General features: G+C 34.6%; 2 protein-coding genes across 2 annotated transcripts; both read right to left on the bottom strand.

Moving 5' to 3' along the window:
• Nucleotides 1–1,107: 1,107 nt before the first annotated feature.
• Nucleotides 1,108–2,401, bottom strand: LOC132723005 (uncharacterized). The gene has a single exon (XM_060707651.1). The coding sequence runs from the start codon at nucleotides 2,359–2,361 to the stop codon at nucleotides 1,345–1,347; it is 1,017 nt and encodes a 338-aa protein (XP_060563634.1). The 5' UTR covers nucleotides 2,362–2,401; the 3' UTR covers nucleotides 1,108–1,344.
• A 1,099-nt stretch (nucleotides 2,402–3,500) lies between these two features.
• Nucleotides 3,501–8,904, bottom strand: LOC132723007 (integrase/recombinase xerD homolog). The gene is made up of 2 exons (XM_060707653.1): nucleotides 8,780–8,904; nucleotides 3,501–4,507 (listed from the first exon to the last, which is right to left on the bottom strand). The coding sequence occupies exon 2, from the start codon at nucleotides 4,422–4,424 to the stop codon at nucleotides 3,501–3,503; it is 924 nt and encodes a 307-aa protein (XP_060563636.1). The 5' UTR covers nucleotides 4,425–4,507; nucleotides 8,780–8,904.
• Nucleotides 8,905–18,332: the final 9,428 nt, after the last annotated feature.

The following is an 18,332-nucleotide window of genomic DNA, read 5'->3' as shown; positions in this document are numbered from 1 at the left end:
AACTGTTTTAATCACATTAGCTATAATCGTCGGCTAAATGTGCAATATCGCAATTACCCCCGCTGTATCTCGGTTACTTTTAGAATGACAGGAACTCATCTGTGGCCGAAAAGCCTTAAAATGTAACATTTGTAATTCTTACGTAGATAAACCAGGACGTTTTAAACAGAACAATATGCAAATGAAAATAAAAATTGTACACTTTATTGAATTGAAAATCGATTAATCATAGGCCGATTTGAGTTAAAGCAATTAAACGCTTTTCATTTTTTTGTGTCAATTTGGACAATTAAAATGAAAATTCTTGAAAACCGGTTGATCGAATGATCTGAAACTTTAACACCAGCAATTGGTAAAGACATTAATAAAACTATATGAAATTCTCGAAAATCTCAAGATTGTTACGGGAGATATTGGATTTGAAACGTACCAAAGCCAAGTCTGCAATGCTCCCTTAGTACTGTCTTTACTTTGCCCGAAAGAGAAGTAATCTGTTTAACATTTTGTTAGAATGTTTTTGGTTTAAAACGAAAATACGTTAATTCCATGGTGACTCTAAGTCCCAGAGGTGTGCTCTATCTATGACTAACCCTTGTTGGCAATCCTTTGCTCAAATGTGAACGTAAGAATCTTGATATCAACATCACGTGATAACATTTCTCAATATCTAACCATTAATATCTATATTATGCCTCAGAAATGCTTAAAAAATATTTTCATTTCCCAAATGCTTTTTTGTCCTATTATATTTTACAAAATTTTACTGATTTGTCAATTACCTAAACCATCGTTTGCTTCTGTTGCTTTTTAGCTAAAAGTAAAATTAAAATACTATATAATGTTACTTTTATGGGGCGTCCTTGGCCGAGTGGTTAAAGTCGTTGACTTGAAATCACTTGCCTCTCACCGCTGTAAATTCGAGCTGCGGCAGCGTCTTCGGTGGTTTTACTCAGGTACCTGTTTGCGACTTAAATGTGCAAAGGGAAACCGGAGGCCGGAAAGTTGCAATATGATATACACTGTGTTGGTGCGACATTAAACATTAATATAGTTAATTTCATTCAGCACTTCTGTCTTCAAGTGATAATCATTATTAAACCACTAAAAAACTTTATTTGTGTCCCAAGGCATAAAATGCCTTATATGACAAAATAAATTAAATAAATTTACAAAAACATGGCTGCATTAAATTGAAAGCTTTCATCACCTCAAACGCTTTTTCACCTCACCACTTTCATTGCAGGATGCAAAGGCATTAACAATTGGTGAAATTTAATAAGTTTATCATTATAAGCATTTTTCTTGTTTTGTTTGTTATGTTTTTGTTGTCATGACATCAGTTTTTTAATTGCAATCACGTTGATAATACGACCATGTACCAATATATAAGAAAGATGTACCGGTATTGTCATGGGGGTTCAGTCGTTGTAGATGGCATCTTTTAAATAATTTCGAGTAATCAAAAGAATTACACTGTGTATCTGATCGACAAGCTTCCACACATTCCTGCTCCTCAGCCGTGTAAATTGTGTCATAATTGTTCATCCACATTGCCGTTCCTGTGTGCTTTTGAAACGTGTCTGCATAGCCTTTGTCACAAGACATCAAATCTATGCATTCGTGCAAACTATAGCTGTAGCTTTTGTAATCTGGGCATATGTCAATGCATGATATCGATGGCATGGACCATTGTCCTAGGGTACAGTTGCGCGTTGAATTTCCAATCAAATACGAAGCATTTTTACAATGGTATATAACAGTCGATTCTTGTTTTACTGAAAACGCTGATATGTAACTATCATTTGAAGCTGTCACATATTTTAATCCTTCGTAAGTCTTAATGAACGCCTCATGTATTTCAAGGCCCGGACTGTGTTGAGGGGGATATGAACATATCAGCTCATATCTGGCTTCCTTAAGGTATTGCCAACGCCCTTCTTCGTTACAAACAAAATAACTGAAGCCACAGCCATTGTCAAATTCAGATGCAAGGACATTACCAACATTGTTCATATTCCCTAGAACTGTTTCTGATTCAACATTAGAGGGAGAATCACATTCTTCAATTTTGCATTCTACTTTGTCTCCGCTCTTGATGCATGTTTCGTTCTGTTGACATTGGATATGTCCGCATTGGTAAATATTTCCTTCTAAATATAACTGATCATTTTCACTAAATAACCAACCGGGCGTAATTTGTAGAAAATCAGAATCACTTTCAGAGTTGAGTTCGCAAATATGATGTTTTCGATTGTAGTTGATAGACTTACAATTAACTTTTTGTTGACATATATCTGCGCATGTCGAGAGTGAAGTTTGAGCAAGAGTCTTTAAAGTATATCCAATTAACTTTCTTGACATCTGAATGTCCACTGGTTTGACTGATACATATGAATATATTTGTAGGAAAATAAGTAAAAATATTTTTACAAACATAAGCAATCTTTTGATTCCTGTCTGCATTTTATTTTGTCTTCAAAGTTTTGGGTTTAACTTAATACAGCTCCTTATAAACGATAATTGCAGAGATTAAACTCATCTGATCATATCTACTTGCTTCCCTAATTCTGTGTGAATGTGTCATGAGTGGCTTATGCTGAAAATCAATTATTACAATTCTGCTTTTGTCTTTACCATTTCCGTTGTCATCCATATGTGCATCATTGATAACAAAATGTCCTAGCAACTACAAGTTATGCTTAATATTTCTCGAGCTTTTCTAAAAGTCATTGAAAAAAGGCATTGATGTCAGTAATAGCCAGTTCAGTTGAAACTTAAGTTAATATTTTAAATCATATTACTGCATTACAATATTAGCGCATCACAGTTTCATTTACAACGTTTGTATAATTTTGTTTTGTCGTGTTAGGGTCCTTCTGATTCAAGTCTTATTAATTCATTGAGTGTTCTGGAATCTTTGATTTCAAATTGAGATTTGATGAGGATGTAATATTTCCGATCTTTAAAGATCAATCAAGACGACATTTTTGTTGTGTTTGTGGAAGTTTAGGTCTTTCCTTAACTAAAATAACAACAAACACTATTCTAGCATGACCAAACGGGGTACGTTTATTTGATGAGCAAAACAAGTAACCGGGCTTAAGAAAGAGCAATATTTTAACACACAATTGATAACAATGGAAAGAACATGTAATCTAAGCACGTTATTATTATATCAGTTGTTCTGGAATCGTAAAAACAAAACCTTATTCAATATGAAATTGGATATGTTAACTGCTCGAAAACGTCTGGTAGAATGACCAGTACACAATATACATTAACCGTTCATTGTGACTTATGCACGAGAAAAACATGACAAATCACTGCATAGAAAGCGATACGCAAAGACAAACATTTTACGCTATACTATCAAAACGCGTAAAATTTCAAGTCTTTCCTTAACTAAAATAACAACAAACACTATACTAGCATGACCAGACGGGTACGTAGAAAAAGAAAAACTATCAAAAGAACGGGCTGGAAGCCGCAATCAGCACTTATTATAGACCTAGCTGTTTCGTGACTAACCTTCTCTCTAGTGAATCGGCAACATAGCCGTCTTTGCTCTTATCGCATTTCCAACGACCGTGACGTTTCCAACAACGATCACTGACAGAAGCATTTGCAGCATCCGTAGCACCACCGCTTCTTAAAGAATGTAACCCGAAATCAACATTGCCGGCGATTTCACGTAATCTATGTAAAAGCGTTTCCCGAGCTCGAGTGTAACTGAGCGGTTTATCTTTATAAATGAGCTTAGAAATACCTCGCGTTCTGAAACACGGCTTGAACAAAAAATGAGAATTTGCAGAAAAAATGTTAGCCTCTACGAAATATCGTCTTAGCATAGAATAAGGACAAGCGATTGTGTCGCCCTTAGCAACAACCACGTCACTTCCGTGCCTGTATTGGTCGGTTTTGCTTTTACGGATATGTAAAGAAAAATAATCGTCATGGAACGTAATGTCATTACAATGCAAATTTCGTATTTCATCAAAACGGAGAAACGCTGAAAATCCTAATAAAATCATGCACAAATCTCTTAATATTAATACATCAGTTGTACTTTCGTATTTACTACACAATTCAATTAAAAGATCTTTAGTCACTGGTTGCTTCTTATTCACATGTCTAGATAAAGTACGTTTAGCACTTTCAACTAAGTTTTTTACAAAATGGTTCTCTGTGGGATCCTGAAGATTGTTTAAAGAATGTGCCCATTTGATTCCATAAACAGTAGAGGAAATCACGTGATTAGAACAACCTTTGTTCATCAAGTCAGTTAGATACAAAGCTATACAAACTGGTGAAGCAGGTAAAGCACTCCCTCCTTTAGACGTAATGAATGTTTTCCATTTCATGAAATAAGAGAAATATTTATTTACAGTAGTGTCACTTCTAGAGTCTAACAGTTTATCAGCCATTTGAGATGCAAGATTCTTCAAAAGAGGGTCATCAATCCCGGTCCTTGTGAGCTCATCGTTTATCGTCTGCTTCAATCTCAAGCCTGAATAAGAAGTACAACAATGCAGAAGCATGAAGAAATAATTTATATAAATATTAAAGCTATAAAACCAAACTTCAATGGTCTACCATCAAATATTCCGTTTCTCCCTCTGCCCCTTTTTGCATAGGAACTCTGGAACAGGACCGCATATTGCGGCGCATAAATCCGAATCCGTACCAACTTTACATATATAGTTTGTCCGACCTTTGAATATTTTTTCATATTATGCGAGCGGGTGGTCTTTAATTATCTAATCTCAATTTAATATAATCTGCTAATTTAAAAATCAGTCAAATGTACGGTATATTGAAAAAAAGAAAAGGAGTGACATCCGCCATTTACCGCAACGTTCGGCGTAAGTTATCCCCCTTGATATGCTTGATTTTTGTTTTAATTTTTCTAGTAATGAATACCAGATGAGTGCCTAAAATATTTATCTATGGATCATGTTTTAATATTCCTTTTTTCAGTAAGGCAAAATCAGTTGGACCATATTACTAAAGTGTCTGTTTTCTCCATTTTAACAAATCAATACACGAATTCGCCCGTTATAATGCCTCCTTTACATGTCAACATGTGTAAACAATAAACCGTTAACGTTATATCCGGACGGTACCTGATAGTTGACAAAAATAACGGGAACAAAATTCTGAAAAACTAGAAATGTGTCATCATGCCACGGATGCCCCCGCATGCAGCCAAAATTTCAGATGTTATAATATTTAGTTCCAAATTTGTTTGCACAAATTATTTTTTTCATTTGCAGTTCAAAGCCCTTTAAACTTTTCAATGTTAACACAAACCATTTTCATACAATGTTCAAGGCACTGAAATTATTCAGTCTTGACCTTTTGAAAATAGCATATTTCATATTTGTAGCCAAAATAATGGCTACATACATTTCCACAAAAGTATGAGTGCTGAAGCTGAAAGTTCAAAATTTTTCCAACATTCAAGAAAGATAAGTTTGTCCAAAATCATTGAACCACGACCAAATTCAAACTGCTTATTCCCAAGATGTATCTATATTATTTTCAAAGTGAAAGGGATATAACCATGACCAAATTCCAACCTGCCCATTCCTTTGACATATCCATATGTCAAATTTGAGTTGAATATGTAACACTGTTGGGTAGATAATGAACAGAAACTGTAAATTTCATATTATTTTCAAGGTGAAAGGGGCATTACCCTGCCAAAATTCATTGAACCATGACCAAATTTAAACTTGACCTGCGCATTCCAAAAACGTATCCATATGTCTAATTTGAGTTGAATGTGTTGTACTGTTGGGGAGATAATAAACAGAAACTGAAAATTTCATATTATTTTCAAAGTGAAAGGGGCATAACTCTGCCAAAAATCATTGAACCACAACCAAATTTGAACTTGACCTGCGCATTCCTTTGATGTATCCATATGTCAAGTTTGAGTTGAATGTGTTGTACCGTTGGGGAGATAATAAACAGAAACTGAAAATTTCATATTATTTTCAAAGTAAAAGGGGCATAACTCTGCCAAAAATCATCGAACCATGACCAAATTCGAACTTGACCTGTATTTTCTCATGACATATCCATATGTCAAGTTTGAGTTGAAGGTGTTGTATCGTTATGGAGATAATGAACGGAAACTGAAAATTTCATATTATTTTCAAAGTAAAAGGGGCATAACTCAGCCAAAAATCATCGAACCATGACCAAATTCGAACTTGACCTGTATTTTCTCATGACATATCCATATGTCAAGTTTGAGTTGAACGTGTTGTATCGTTATGGAGATAATGAACGGAAACTGAAAATTTCATATTATTTTAAAGTAAAAGGGGCATAACTCAGCCAAAAATCATCGAACCATGACCAAATTTGAACTTGACCTGTATTTTCTCATGACATATCCATATGTCAAATTTGAGTTGAATGTGTGCAACCTTTACAAAAATAATGAACGGAAACTGATGATGACGGAATGACAGAATGACGGAATGACGGAAGGACGGAATGACGGAATGACGGAAGGACGGAAGGACGGAACAGGGTAACACTATATGCCCCGGCCATTACATGGCGGGGGCATAAAAAAGTAATCAATTGTAACCAAAGGGGAAAAACTCATGCCGAAAACGTTGCGACAAATGGCGGATGTCACTCCTTGTCTTTTTGGCTTGAAGCCATTTCATATGGAAAACTTGTTCCGGTTAGGTGGTTTCCTGCTTACATCTGTTGGTGCATGATTGAACGGGAAACCAGATGCAATCGTGCCAATCGCAACTTTTCGGCCTTTTCCGTCACTCTTCGGATTAATGATAATAGCCGATATAGTTCCGATTGCAATCGTGACAATTCGGGCGATTCCATCATACTGCGGAATCAGACGAAGTAATATTACGGAAATCTAAGCTATTTTAGTTATTTCGGTAATCCCAGTTTGTTAATATAAAATAGGATTTCTATTTTTACTCGATTTATCGGTTTAAACCGTAATAAATTATAAATGAAATTGTTCCGTTTCAATTGTTTTTCAAGACGCAAAAGTTAGTTTCTTTTATAATTGTTTTTTTGTCTGTATTAGTTTACAAATCACGCATGATCGAGTTATATTTAGATCTACTGAACGCAATTCAACTTTTCGGTGAGGTAATCTAAAAATAGCCCATGCATGTCATTAACCTTGCCACGTGCTGTTATACGTATTTGTGATCGTGTAACATATAGTTCATATGTAGTTGATACAAGCTTATTAATTGGTACCACGTAACGAAGTATTTTAGTGCATTTATTTGTCTATAAAGCAAACGAATGATTTCTCTGCGAAAAAGGGGAAATGAAATGTGCACACTTGTTAGTTTTATACAATAGAGAATAGATTTCAAATCGTTTTGACAAAAAATATTCGTTTTTCAAAAAAAAAAAAAAAAAAAACTAAATAAACCCTTTATGATATACAAATACCGTAATTCAAAAAAATTGTGATAATAAATTAAAAAAAAAACAATTTTAAAGGGTTGGGATGAAGGCACAACACTGTGCAAGCCTTTCCTTTTAAAAGGAAACTTTATTTTATAATACCGTAAAATTTGACCAGTTTTAAAAGAGACAGATTGGGTTCAATTGATAATATATTTTTAGAGGCCATATAATCGGATTATACTACAAGATATTTAGATGTAGCAGAAACGTTTTTAAAAACCGTTACACGATCGAAAATATGCGCCGCAATTTGCGGTCCCGTTTTCGAGTTCCTATGCCTTTTTGTCAAAATTCCTGGCTGAAAGAGAACATATTCAAGTACAAAATCGGCTTGATTTTTTCCATCGGGAAACAAAACGGGCCAATACGGTGCCGACCGCCATATGGGTACAACTAAAGTGCACGTGCATTTTTCCTTTTTAATTTTGTTCAAAGTAATCAAAACTAATCTCGGGGGCGGAACAAGCCAATTATTTTCACCAGCCCATGCTTGTGCAAAAGCGTCGATACCGGCTGTTCCAGGGCACCAACATCTAGAATTGAATTTCAAACATTTACAATTATAATCGTAAGCGAAACGATCAAAAGAATGAGGACCCCATTTTGACTCAAGTATATCGAACACCCAGTCTGTAACTGACCAGTCGTCACTGTCAAAACACCTGCTGAGAAAATCAGCCTCCGAATTATCTTCCCTTGGAATCCAGTGAGGAAACAATGATATGTCATGCTTTCTGCAAACATCATAAATTTTCACAGAAATATCATTCAAATAAGGCTTTTTACTGCCAACTTTCAAAATTGAACATACATTTCTGTTGTCTGAATTTATTAAAACTTTATTTTCCTGCAGATATTGCAAAGAAGAATAAATAGACCTCCGTACAGCCTCGAGCTCTCGCCACGTGGAGCTTAAAATCTGCTCAGATTCGGACCATGTGCCAAAAAATTGACTATCGTCAATTCCATCAACATAACTACCAAATCCAGATCCACTGGCGTCAACAAAGACGTTTTTTACATCAATGACGTCAACGGAGACGCTTGCGTTATCAACGCTCTCCATCTGTCCAAAACTACACATGTTCAGTGACCTCAAATTTTCCTTCCAAAAAATCAATTCCGATAAAACCTCGGACGAAACCTTAACAGGTGCGTTCCAACTTGCCTTGGATTGTATACACTGATAAAGTGACCTTGACTTTAAACGGACAACTGGACCTAATACACATTGCATAGACAATAACTGGCCTGTTAAACATGCCAACATACGGACTGGAATGAAAACTTGTCCTGTACTAACTTTCAAAACAAGTTGTTCTATAAGCTGAAAAGCTCTTTCTAATCTATCCTCCGTTACTCTCAAAATTCCCTGTTCCATGTCCCAGAAGTAACCTAGCCATGTTAAAAATAAACAAGGTTGCCAGTTGCATTTTTCATCCGCTATCAAGAACCCAAGTCTATCAAATATGATAAACAAGATCAACAAGGAAAGGCGGCGTTCAATGAACGTTCAATGAAGTCTTGTCTAATGAAAGAACTATCTCTCAAAGCTTCAGCAAAAGTGTGATTGCCACCAAGGCCGTCATCTAAAAATAATACGACTCTTAAACCCAAGCTACGCCATTTTTTCTACAAGTACCCTCAAAACCTTTGTAAAAATATATCCTGCTGTGGATATCCCAAAAGGCAAAACGTTGAACACATAATACTTTTTGTGACCATTTTGTGTCAAATGAAAACCTAAATATGTCCTATGTGACCGATCGATCATTATATGGTGGTATACACTTTTAATGTCAAACGAAAACACATAATCACCTTTATAAAAAAGTTGCCTAGCAACAGACTGGTCTTCGTACCGACTTTGTGATTTAAATAAAACCGGATTTACATGTCTGCAATCAAGTACCAGTCTGGCTTTACCTGAACGATTAAAAGCTACAGTCACCGGGTTAACAACTAACGGAACCGACTGTACTTCAGAAACACACCCTTTAGCTACCAAATTTTGGATTTCTGCAGTGACAAAGGTAGAATTCCCTAAAGCAGAACTGTTATTTTTCATTTCAGTAGTAGCAGGAAATTTCATAAAAGGCAGCTTATAGCCTTTGTCTATAACATCAATAATATATTCATTAGAACATGCCTCCTTCCATTGCTTTAAGTTTTCCCTTAACCTACCTACCGGAGTGACTACTTCCGGTGACATTTCTAGACCGTTACTATAATTTCCATACCTAGACAAATAGGGTTTATTCAATTTCTCAAGCTTTTTTCTATTTTTTGTATTTTCATTAATTCCGCAAAATAAAATTTTACTTATCTGATCAGATTTCTCAGTTTGAGTGCCCTCAACCATCCCACGTGCTATACAATCAGCACGCCAGTGACCAGGTCTTCCACACTTGAAGCAGGAACCGGGTTTCCTCGAGGTCGTCCATGTTCGTCTGTCCTGCTGCTGCGCTGAATGTCCTCCTGGTGCCCCGGAAACGGTAGAATAAGAAGACTGGTTCATACCATAAAACGGAGAAGAACCAAAAAGTGCCGCTCGAAGACGACGCTCCTGCCTAGCTTTTCTGTCCGCCTGTATTTGCGAACGTGCGATTTTCTTCTCATCTTCGTCGTCGTCTGCTAACGGATGAGATTCAAACTCTTGTACCACCTTCCATCCGTGTTCAGAAGAATCAGCAAGCTTAATACATTTTTGTCGATAAATCAAAATGTTCATACCTTCGACTAGTTTTTGTCGTGCACTTTCTGCAGTGACATTCGAAGAATCCCTGACAGCCTCTTGGATGTAGCCGTCTGATTGTTGCATTTTATCAAGCACTTTAGCATTTACTTTAAACTGCTGCTCATGTCCCTTTTTCTTAAACGTATAACCGTCGGAAACCAAATTCTCCTGGATAGCCGAAATTTGTGCTTGCGACAACTCACGCTGAGTAGAATTTATGCGTTCCTCAAATGTCTGAAACTATGCATTGATAAGCTCTTCCATTCGCGAAAGAAGTGCATTTTCTTCCGATATGGCTGCCCGGTTAACACGTGGTCGGATACAATATGAAATTGGATATGTTAACTGCTCGAAAACGTCTGGTAGAATGACCAGTACACAATATACATTAACCGTTCATTGCGACTTAAGCACGAGAAAAACATGACAAATCACTGTATAGAAAGCGATACGCAAAGACAAACATTTTACGCTATACTATCGAAACGCGAAAAATTTCAATTCTTTCTGTTTAATTCAGCCCATTGTTTTCTCGTTTAAGGCATAACTATTTTTGAATAGTGGACCATACGCCGCTTTTCATGGAATGCCACTTACCTGTCACATTAAAGGTTCCATGATCACGGATGTTTCTAAATTTAAAATAAGCAGACAGTAGCTTGCATTTTCAAGTACTGTCCATGAACAAGCTCAATCAAACCGAGCCTGCAACATTTTCATTTTGCCGTTTTGGGCTTTCTTCTGGGATTCTATTTCTCTTTTGATACTTGTTTGCAATAAATATGTAGTGCATAATTACCTTGATTTGTTCTGTCGCAATGTTCATATCGATATATCAGTGGCATTAGAGTCTTAACTTTAACTTTGTGTAAGTATTTGGTTAATCTACAATAAATGACCGACATGTGAACATGGCGTTTCGATGCATACGGTCTTTTACTGAAACTGATAAATGCAAAACATTTAAAGAGGCGTTTCGTCAATACAAGAGCATGTGTCGCCTAAAAATAGCCGTAACTCGACAAAAATAAATCAACCTATAAACCTGTGTAATATGTGTAATGTGCACAAGAACTTAATCTACCGATCAATCCTGTAAAGTTTCATTAAATGGCGTAAGTGGTATAAGAGGAGTAGTCAAACACAAATACAAGGTGTAATAATATGTATTCCAAAAGAAAATAAACCTAAACAATTCGTGAAAAATTGGAGACCTATAACACTTCTTAATACGGTATACAAAATTGCTGCAGGTTGCATAGCAAATCGAATAAAACTTACTCCAGTTAAACTAATAAATAAAGATCAAACAGGTTTCTATGGAATCCTTGGAGGGTCACTTTTGAGTTTCGACTTATAGATTTATTTTACTCTTTTCTTATGACTTGATTTATGACTTTGATTTTTGACTTTTGGATTTTGTTATTGTCTCACATGCTTGCCTCATAATTTCCAAGGAAAATGTGGCAGAATATGACAACGATTCAGACGAGGTAAGTTCATTTACCTTAGTTTCCTGGAGACTTATTTAAAAAACAATATATGTGGGCTCATATACATGAACAGAATGTTATTCTTATATAAGCCTTTTTAATTGATTAAGAAAAGAAAATACTTTGCTTGCATTGCATTGCACCGGGTATCCATTTTTCATTTTGATGTCCGGAACAGGGATATATAATCTCAAATTGACATACTCAGCGTATGAATCAAACGCTTTATTTTTTTAAATGTGTTCCAGTTTTAAATCCAAATCAGTCTCGCATTGTTGTTTGCTGTAGTTTCAATCGGGTTTTACCCGTAGTTCATTCTTCGTCCATCTTATATTGAATATAGACCAAATTATAGGCCTTATTTTGACAAAGAAATTTGTAGTTAAAAAGTTTCATGAAACATGGTATTTCAAAAGCAATAAATCATACAGCTTTGAAACTTCACACACTTGTTTAGAACACGCTCTAAGTTAGAAATCTCTGAATTGCATTGTTATCAAATTATGCCTCTTTTTCGACTTTGAATTTATGGTTTAGAATTTTTATGAAAAATTGTTTCTCAAAAAGTATTTTAGCGATTCCTTTGAAACTTAAAACACATGACCAAGATTCGTATGAGTGACTCACAATTTGACATACTTATGCCCATTTTTAAAGCTAAAATGTTTTGACAGAAGGTTTATGAAATATGGTCCCATTAACCAGTTATGATATAATATTGAAACTTTATTCACTTGTTCAGTATCAAAAACTTAGGACACCTACCAAGTTCAAAGTACATGTTATTTGTATATAAACTTTTGTATACAGTTATGTATTAAGGGTTTTTTTGTATATATATGTATTTAGTTTCAATTGAGATAACACATACTTTAATGTTTTCAATTTAAATTCTAGTAAAGCTACCTGTAGGAATAAAGGACGTGCTGTCGAATGGTTTCAACTACAAAGCAGTTGCAAGAGCATCAGCAATACATATTTGTCAAGTCACGTTTTCGGAGCCAGTTTAGAAGACTAAGAGGTTTCATTGCAAAACAGCGTTCGTTCCGAGTGGAAAGTAGTACAGTTTAGCAAATGCAAAATGTCCAAACACTGTTGATTTGGTTTTCTTCGTTATTGTCTATGGAAATATTCAGACATTTTCGGAATACGAGTGTTAACTTTTTCACACTTGTTTCAGACGCTCAATAATTTTCAAGTTTTAACCCCACCACTTATTGTGGACGCTTTATTGGAAACACGCAATGTCACGTCCCGCCACGTTTATTTTATACTGTCCATATCTCCAATATGGTATAAAACTTGTATCGATAGACAGGTCATGGTGAGACAGAGAAAAGTGTGAAAAACTATGAATCTTAATTTTGGCTTTCATAATTTTCAGTATTTGCCCATTGTAAATTTTCATACTTATATGAAAGGTATCGAAATCAAACTTTGCATGTTCATATAGCTTGGCGAGGCAGAAACATCTTGCTATCATAGCTATCATAAATTTTAGAAAGTCCCGTTTGTTCTTGTTGTTTTTTGGGGGGGTTTTTTGTATTTGTTTGTTTGGTTTTTTTTCATACTTAGATTTTGTTAAGCTCATAATTATCTCAAAAACTGTTGAAGGCATCAACTTGAATTTACTGACAGATATATCTCGGCGAGACAGAGTGCATTGTGTTGTTAACAAAACTTTTGATTATAACATTTAATAGTTCTCCTAAGTTAAGTTGGGGGATGCTCACTACGAAAGACTATGAGATTTCCATTACATATAAAATCGGTCATTCTTCGAAAACAAGAGGGCCATGATGGCCCTAGATCGCTCACCTGACCCATCAAACTCATCCGAACAATTACCTAGACAGGCATTCTGACAATTGAGTCAAAATTGTGACCACTAGAGTGTTAACAAGATTTTTCTATTTTTAGCTCCTGTGACCTAGTTTTTCATCCGAGATGACCCATGTTCGAACTCATCCGAGCAAGTACCTAGACAAGCATCCTGATCAAGTTTGATGACACTTGTGTCAAAAATGTGACCGCTAGAGTGTTAACAAGATTTTTCTATTTTTAGCTCCTGTGACCTAGTTTTTCATCCGAGATGAAGCATGCTCAAACTCATCCAAGCTATCACCTACACAAGCATCCTGACCAAGGTTGACGATGATTGATGCAAAAATGTGACCGCTAGAGTGTTAACAAGGTTTTTCTATTTTTAGCTCCAGTGACCTAGTTTTTCATCCGAGATGACCCATGTTCAAACTCATTCAAGCTATCACCTAGACAGCATCTTGACTAAGTTTGATGATGATTGATGCAAAAATGTGACCGCTAGAGTGTTAACAAGGTTTTTCTATTTTTAGCTCCGGTGACCTAGTTTTTCATCCGAGATGACCCATGTTCAAACTCATCCGAGCTATCACCTAGACAAGCATCCTGATTAACTTTGATGATGATTGAGGCAAAAATGTGACCGCTAGAGTGTTAACAATGTTTTTCTATTTTTAGCTCCGGTGACCTAGTTTTTCATCCAAGATGACCCATGTTCGAACTCATCCAAGCTATCACCTTGACAAGCATCCTGACCAACTTTGATGATGATTGAGGCAAAAATGTGACCTTTAGAGTGTTAACAAGGTTTTTTTATTTTTAGCTCTTGTGACCTAGTTTTTCATCCGAGATGACCCATGTTCGAACTCATCCGAACTATCAACTAGATAAGCATCCTGACCAAGTTTGATAATGACTGAGGCAAAAATGCGACCGCTAGAGTGTTAACAACTAAATGTGGACGGACGACGGACGACGGACAATCATCGATCCTAAAAGCTCACCCTGAGCATGCTCAGGTGAGCTAAAAAAAACTTGTGGACGTTATTTAATATATACATTATACAATGTATACAGTTTCTTAAAGTTAACTAGGAAATCTTTGGCTAGACACTGTTTTTGTTCTTTCTTTCTTTTGAACATTTAGAAATGAATAAATAAGCTCTGACAATGATTTTAAAAAATCTTGATTTCAATAATAATTCAGACACTCTAGCGTTGCTAGTTTACCTAGTTTATCTTATGTTTTCAAAAGCTTCGATGGAACACTCGTGATTTTCTTAGTTTTTCATGAGTAACGTATCAACAATGTGTTGTTTTGTAGAAATATTGCATGTATATATGTCTTCTGTGACGTAAGTACTAAGTACGTAAGAAGTTTTTCTTGATGGCAGTGTTTATTTTAGCTGTTCCATAGTGTTAGCTTTTAATTGAGGCATATGTGCTATTTTAGAAAAAAAATGCTTACCTCTGTATTTCTTATCGCTTTTTTTAAAATTAAATATAATGAAGCTCAAATGCAGTTTGTTTTGCATATCTAATACATTTGTTTTCTTATAAGACAACAATTTTGTTTAACAAAATAAAGCAGGGTTGTAGAATTAAAATTTTTGTTGTTATCTGTTTAAACCCATTTATTCAAAAAAAAAATATTGATAGCTCTGCCAACCTGTCACGGTCTAGACCGTGAGGTAAAAACCTTTGGTAGTGTGGTCTCCCGGTAGAGGTATATTTAGGTAGTCTGTTGAAGAAGTTGGCTGGTTCCACACAGTTAATTTCTATAGTGACTGCTATTCTATTTCTACTTTGCTCTTTTCAACCTCTTACTTATAATTTTAATGGAACACTATCTCTACATAGATAAATAAATTCTCTGTAACATTTAAATACTGTTTATTCCGGTAGTAAATTGCAAGTTTATTTTGGTTATAACAAAGTTACAATAACACAATAATAAATTGTCAACAAATGAGGACAATGTATTTTTTTATCATTCAGAACCAGATTTAATATGATTATGTAAATAAGTACAAGTTTGAAGTAGAAATCATCAAGAGTTTTCAAGTCATAGTTGTGTCAAAACCGTTTTATAAATGTTATTTTATACCTATAAATTTTCTCCCAACGGATAGAAAATTCCGTATTATGTTAGTGACAAATACAGAACCATATCTGGAAATGCCGGATTATTTTTTGACGTTGGTTCCGATCTTAGCTGTGTCTAACGTAAGCAGTAGGAAACGTGAACCAAAATTATAAGAGGCGTCGCCGGTTTTGCATATATTACGTATTCATCCGTCAGTCATAAATTTATTTTTCATTTTCTGAAATTTCTTATAGAAGTGTAGTATAATGAAAATCATTTTACTCAAAACGAAAAGGTATATAATAAAAGTAAAATTATGTTGTAGTAGCTTTCTGAGGCTATGCATTTTTCTACTTGCAACGTTGGAAAATTGATATTTCACTCGACCTTCGGTGTTGCGAGATATCAATTTTCCACCGCTGCTCGTAGCAAAATACAAAGCCTTAAAAAGCTACTACTACATAATATTCCGTATATATCTCCTTTAATTTAATGTATTAAAATGCCTAACGCTTGTACCCTCTTTAATAGTGAACACGGAAAAATAGCGTACCAGTCAACCGTGACTAAATTCAACAAAGAATTAAATAATCTATTCCAAGATGTAAAATGTTAATAAAAATTTGTAATAAAGCTACACATCTAGAAATAGCTCAGAACTGTTTAATCTGAATAAAAAATTCGTTATTTATTAAGAATAGTTAATTTACTTTAATACTTAATGCTGCAGACGGCACTTATAAATGAATGTCCCGAATTAAAACTTCTATACGTATGATTTCACATAAACAATTGATGTTGATTCTTCGCATAAAAAAGATCAACTATGATAAAACATATGAATGCAATAATTCTAATGCAAAAATGAGGCTAGAGGCTTAATGTACATGACTTCAACACCACTCTCGGCTGATGTGCTCCCTTGCGTTTGGTGATTGTATCACAAATTTGCTTATTTAGCATTAATCTAAAATCAAGTAAAACGAATGTTTAAACCAAGGGAAAGAGTAACAGCAAATGGCAAAAGTTATAAGTCAAAAGATAAAAGTCATAAGTAAAAAGTGATAAATTATAAGTGAAAAGTCACAAGGCAAAACCTAAAAAAAAACAAAAAAAATAAGTCAGCATTTATTACAAAGATCAATTATTATTTTTGAAATAACAATCATATGAGCCGTGACATGACATTTCCAACAAAGTGGTCAAATTTGACATTTTACTTTTTTCAAAGATCCTCAAAATGCAATCTTTTCTAAATCCTTCAAGACAAATTTTATTATCTTTAGACAAAGAAAACTTGATTTATAACGCTTTTTATCATTATAAATGACGTCGTTTTATTTGACGGATTAAAAATGCAACGTGAGTAAACAGAATCATCGTTTTGCTTGACATATATTCCTATATACATGTATCTTAGCATGTAAATTATTAACGTTACTAACGACGAAGCTCATATTTTTTTTGTTTAATAGTACCGTGTCAATTGTAAGCCATCTTAAGTACATGTAACGACTTGTTGCACGAATAGACATATACAAGTATATGGAAAGCCTTGACTGTCTTATTATTATAAACCTGAACGTTGTTACGTCCAACTAGCAATATATTGAGTCATCTTTCTTTCCGTATACAATGTGCACTCATTAATATATTATGTGGATCCATCTTTATATGTAGTGAACTGAACAATATTTGATGTCAATGTGTCTTTATATGATGTCAATATATCATTATACGATGTGCATTTTTGAATGTGGAACCATCCTTATATAAGGTCAAAATACTCAGGTAATGAATGTGCACAGAAATACCAACATTTACGTTTCAAAAAATTGCAAGAATAAATAAAAAATGAGATATCACTTTTTGAATACATTCAAGAATCATCTTATTTCCATGACATGCTATAAACATACAATTTAAATACTGCGTAACTGTGACATCATATCCTCAAAGCAGCACGCTCAAGATTTTTGCTCTTATTTTCATGAAAATTTAAGATATATAAAAATAGTCCTTGCTGTGTTAGTAACGCAGTAGAAATATGTTGAAAAAATCTGAATGCTCAGTCAAGCTTCGGTAATATTCGTCTTCTTTACGAGAAATTGTTCTGGAATAATGGTCGATACAAGGTCATCTGATAGGTTTTAGGACGGCGTTATTACCGTGAATAGTCATAAACGTTTTACTAAAAAATGTGCGTACATGTAAATAGAGGATATTTAGTTGTTCTGTAAAAATACTATGTTATATCACACAAAGAAGTAATAGAATTATTTTTCACGAGTGCGTATGGATTGTCACGTCGTTGTGTGATTATATAAATGTACATGTATACCATATTGAAAAAAAAACAAGAACAAAAAGAAAAACAAAACAATCAACAATATAATACAGTAGGGGCTATTTTACGTAGATTGTAAGTGTCGTTTGCAATATGTAAACTGCTTCCTTTGTTCACTTCACAATATTGTACTTTTAAATACATTTTCATTTATGAAAATAAACACGGATCTAGAGGTATGCTGCTTTAACGATATCATAACATTATGTTTAATAATGAAATTTTAAAGAATTTTAAAGAATTTAATGATTTCAATATCTCAATACTATGTTTTTCGGGGGCATTCAGCACGTAGCTGCAATTTACTGAAATTATCCGATTTAGTCTGAATCACTCAATTTTCATTCAGTTTTACCTGATTATCATCCATTT

Source organism: Ruditapes philippinarum, unplaced genomic scaffold (assembly GCF_026571515.1).
Source record: "Ruditapes philippinarum isolate M1 unplaced genomic scaffold, ASM2657151v2 ctg71_1_1_1_1, whole genome shotgun sequence".
NCBI lineage: Eukaryota > Metazoa > Mollusca > Bivalvia > Venerida > Veneridae > Ruditapes > Ruditapes philippinarum.
This window is presented reverse-complemented; position numbering and strand designations above follow the sequence as displayed.

Excerpts from the sequence above, each read along its gene's own strand:
- LOC132723005 (XM_060707651.1), bottom strand. The coding sequence starts at position 2,361 with ATGTCAAGAAAGTTAATTGGATATACTTTAAAGACTCTTGCTCAAACT.
- LOC132723007 (XM_060707653.1), bottom strand. The coding sequence starts at position 4,424 with ATGGCTGATAAACTGTTAGACTCTAGAAGTGACACTACTGTAAATAAA.